Below are 4,418 nucleotides of genomic sequence, written 5' to 3' on the forward strand. Positions count from 1 at the left end.
CAAGCCACAAAGAAGGAACGTGATAATGCATCGGCCGCAAGATTCTCCTTACTCGGCTTATATTGTATCGCAAAGTCAAACCCCAAAAGCTTATGCAGCCACTTATGCTGTTCTAGGGTGTGCAGATTCTGTTCTAAGAGGGTCTTTAAGCTCTGGTGGTCAGTGTGTATGATGAACCTCTTACCCAGTAAATAATGGCGGAACTTGGCAACTGCCTCCGTAATCCCGTAGAATTCACGGATGTAAGCTAACTGCTGCTGCATAGAGGGAGATAATTTTTTTGAAAAATAAGTAATAGGGTGCTTCTCTTGAGCCAATACAGCCCCAATGTCCAACCCTGAAGCATCTGTCTCTAACTTAAAGGGCAACTCAAAATTAGGAAGAGCCATAACAGGACGTGAAGAAATGGCCATCATGAGTTAAAGAAAGGCAGATTCAGCCTCATCTTTGCAGTCGAATGCATCCTTCTTGAGCAGATTGGTTAGCGGGGTAGCAATAGAGGCATAACCTTTGATGAAGCGTCGATAATAACCCGACAAACCTAAAAAATCCCATAGCTGATTAAGGTTTTGAGGTTGTTTCCACTCCATAACTACTTGCAGCTTTGCATCTTCCATATGAACCCCATTACCAGATATAGTATGGCCAAGATAATCTATCTCTGCCGAGCCGAAGGAGCACTTCGAAAGCTTGGCATAAAGCTGTTCCTGCTGCAATAGCTTTAAAACTAATTCGAGGTGGTGTAAATGATGTTCCCACGTCGGGCTATAGATGAGAATGTCGTCAAAAAATACCAGCAACGAACCGCCTTAAGAATGGATGAAACACATCATTCATCAAACATTGAAATGTCGTTGGGGGCATTGGTTAAGCCGAATGGCATCACCAACCATTTGTACAACCCTTGATGCATCTGAAAAGCAGTCTTGAAACGATCCTTCGGCCTAACCAATATCTGGTGGTAACCTGAGTGTAAATCTAATTTTGAGAACACTATCGCACCAAAAAGCTCATCTAAGAGTTCATCAACTATGGAAATTGAGAAGCTATCCTTGATGGTGATATTATTGAAAGTTCTATAATCAGTACAAATCCTCCATGTGCCATCCTTTTTCTTAACCAATAAAATTGGTGATGAAAATGGGCTCTTGCTTCGCTGGATCTTTTCGATGGACTAATACTTCGATTTTTTTCAGGTGCCTGAGGAGGAGAAGCTCGGTATAGCTGGGATCCATATGACGGGACCAGCAGTTCCTTGGTTTCAAATGTCTCAGTGCGCTGCTCAATTTCGTTCGTGGGATCAATTGAAGCGGGTAATAGAAATTGAATTTGGTCTGTCTCTCTATGAATCGCCACGGGAGCTTCTCTTCAAGTTGCAACAATCTGGGTCGGTGGGTGACTATTATTCCGATTTTGTTGAGAGCACCAAATGGAAGGATGTAATATGAATTTTATTGAAGGGAATAGTAGTAGCAAGTATAACACACTATAGGGGACTCAAATCTCAATGTAACAGTATAACAAGAACAGAATCAGTATAATAAAGAAGAGAAGAAAAATTGTGAAGGAACGACATTAGAGACAATCCACGCTCCTCATTCAAAGACCTGTGCAGAATTTTGGAAAGGTGAGATCAGAGAAGAATTTTCATGACAGAAAGAATGGAAGAGAAGGAGAGAGAATAGAAAGGCTAGAGAAAATAATAGAAAGGAGTGAGAATTACCACATCATACTAACGAACGTATTCTTCTAACCGCCTATTAGTAGTTCTCATTCTTGCACTTCTTGGGTCTTGATTTACTCCTATGCTTGCCACCTGTCCACTGCTTGTAACTAATTCCTCCTCCAACATATGTAGCTCTAAGGCATGATTGTTATTACTATTTTCTGCATAGATAGCCTAGTTAACCTCAGCATGTTCTGGCTTCTTCCTATTCGTTACAAGTACTTGAGTGGTTTCTGTGCACTTCGTAGTCTCGAATGGTGTCTAATTTGAGTCCTTCCCACTAATATAAAGTTGGTGAAGAAGGTGAAAAATATGGAGAGAATTGGGAGTAAAAGAACGGAATTGGGGAGGAACAAACTGAGGTGAAGGAGGAGTAGGTGTCACAGTGGCGGTGGAAGGAGAAGAAGAAGAAGAAAGGCTATGGAATTGGATAGAGTCATGGAAGTGATGGTAAAATGTTAAAAAAGATAATTTAAAAATTTTGAATAATTTTTTAAATTTTGGTTAATTTTATTAACTAGAATTTATCATTCATGGATATAACGGTAATTTTATTTTTTCATAAGTAGATTTATTAACGCTTGAATCTTTTATTATTAGAAATAATTATTTATTCGTACTTTTATAATTTTAAAAATTTTTCATGTGTATTTTTGTCAATTCCTGTGTTTCATGTTATCAACGAGATATTTTAGCCAACAAGCCACACCAACATAATCGTATTCACGTATACATGGAAGTATCCATTCTTATTTATGTAATATCTGATTTTGTCCTCCTAAATCGTTATATCATTGCCTATCAAAGTTTCACTTTTGGTGAGATATTTGCTAATAGTATAGCGTTATTATTGTCTTCTTTTGTTGATCTATAGATCAATTTTAATCTTGTTAGGTTGTGGCATTTATTTCTTTTCTACTATTATATATTCTTCTTTATATTAACATGGGTTCTCATGATGCTTTCCGACCTTAATTAGCTTCTTTCTTTGAATGGAGACAACCATGTACCTTCATGCCTGATTTTCAACTGCTTTAATTTTGTCAACGAGACTATTGCCCTTACATTTATATTGCATGGCAAAATGATTCTTCAATTCAATTTCCTTTCATTGATGTAGCCGTTAATGGGGGGAGAGAGAGGATGAAGTTCGTATTGTCAGAGCCGTTAGATAAAAATTTAGTCAAATTAATCAAATTATCTAATGGCTTTCAGGTATCAACTTCACGTAAAGTTGACTTTACCTAAGTTTTCACTATAAAAAAATATTTTTACTAGAGAAATGTTAGAAAATTAACGACTAGTAAATTTTGTGATTTGTAATAATTAATTAATTATTATTGATATTTTTAATCGTGTGAGATTACTCACTTTTCTTTTATTAATTAAATGCGACTAAATTTTAATAAAAGTGCTGATCTTTTAGATTTTCTCTTTTTCCTATTTCAACTTTTTTAAAAGACAAAAGAGAAATTTATTAAGGGTATGAATTTCTATAACCATATGAATTAATACTATTTATATAACAAGGACATATAATTTAATATTGAGATTAAAAATCTTCCCCTCTTGATTACATACTTTTTTTTTTCAGTTTAATAAAACCGCAAATTCAATTAGTTTAATTAGAAATTAGTCATCCGATGGTTCTATTCAGAATAAAAAACCAGTTACAAAAAATTAGATTAATAATCGGTAAAATTGATAAAAAAAAAATGGTGAATCAGTTAAACTAATCTAATCTTTTATTAGAACAATAATAACATCGTTTTATCATCTTATTCTATTAGATGGAGTCAGTTATATAAATTAGATGACAACATTAATTCTATCATGTACTAGTCTTTAATCAGATTATTTAGACGTTGATCTTCTTTAGATTTTTTACTAACTCATATATACGATGTCTTATTAAATCTTTTTCTATTTTTTATCATTTGTTTACTTTACATCTTATTTAGTTTTCAAACTGAATATTTTACTAATCTTTTTTCTACCAAATGTCCAAACCATAATCTTTTACTAGAAAATCAATTAAAATTAATTTTTATAAAAATATAATTTTTAAAAATATATTATAAAATTTATTATTTTATTATACTCGATTCAATTTTAATTAAATTTTAGTTAATAAATTTTTAGACTTTTAAATTACGACACCCATTGGTCCATTGATCTATCTAATTTTCAGAAAAAAAAAATTTGAAGCATCTGTTATTTACTGAGTTTTCTTCAGTAATTCACACACTTTTCTGGTTGATGTCATGCTTGCACTATAATTTTTTAACAAAAAAAAATGAAAAAGAAACAATATTAATAATTTCGAACATGATAAATGACAAATTCAGATAAATATCGTTGTCCTTAGACATATATATCATTATCACCATGTACACATAAAGCAGCTCATGTTTTTCACTTTTTCTTTATTTTAGATAAAATATGAGATGAGACGAGACGTGTTACTTAGCTTTGACACTTTTTACTGTCATCTTCTTCTGATTAAGTGAATCTAATTCGAGGCTTAAGCGTGATTAACACCGAGTAGTAATAATAAAGTTGAGATGGTCTAATAGTTAGTTTATTAGTCTATTTAAAGTTGAATTGATTAATATTGTATATATATGTTATATAATTTATATTTAATATATATTTTATATTTTAATATATATTTTATATTTGTGGTTACTTT

The 4,418-nt window shown here is 32.6% G+C and overlaps 1 protein-coding gene across 1 annotated transcript; it reads right to left on the bottom strand.

Moving 5' to 3' along the window:
* Positions 1-419: 419 nt before the first annotated feature.
* On the bottom strand, positions 420-893 carry LOC127740580 (uncharacterized mitochondrial protein AtMg00860-like). The gene is made up of 2 exons (XM_052251656.1): positions 887-893; positions 420-808 (listed from the first exon to the last, which is right to left on the bottom strand). The coding sequence occupies exons 1-2, from the start codon at positions 891-893 to the stop codon at positions 420-422; spliced, it is 396 nt and encodes a 131-aa protein (XP_052107616.1).
* Positions 894-4,418: the final 3,525 nt, after the last annotated feature.

Source organism: Arachis duranensis, chromosome 7 (genome assembly GCF_000817695.3).
Source record: "Arachis duranensis cultivar V14167 chromosome 7, aradu.V14167.gnm2.J7QH, whole genome shotgun sequence".
Lineage (NCBI taxonomy): Eukaryota > Viridiplantae > Streptophyta > Magnoliopsida > Fabales > Fabaceae > Arachis > Arachis duranensis.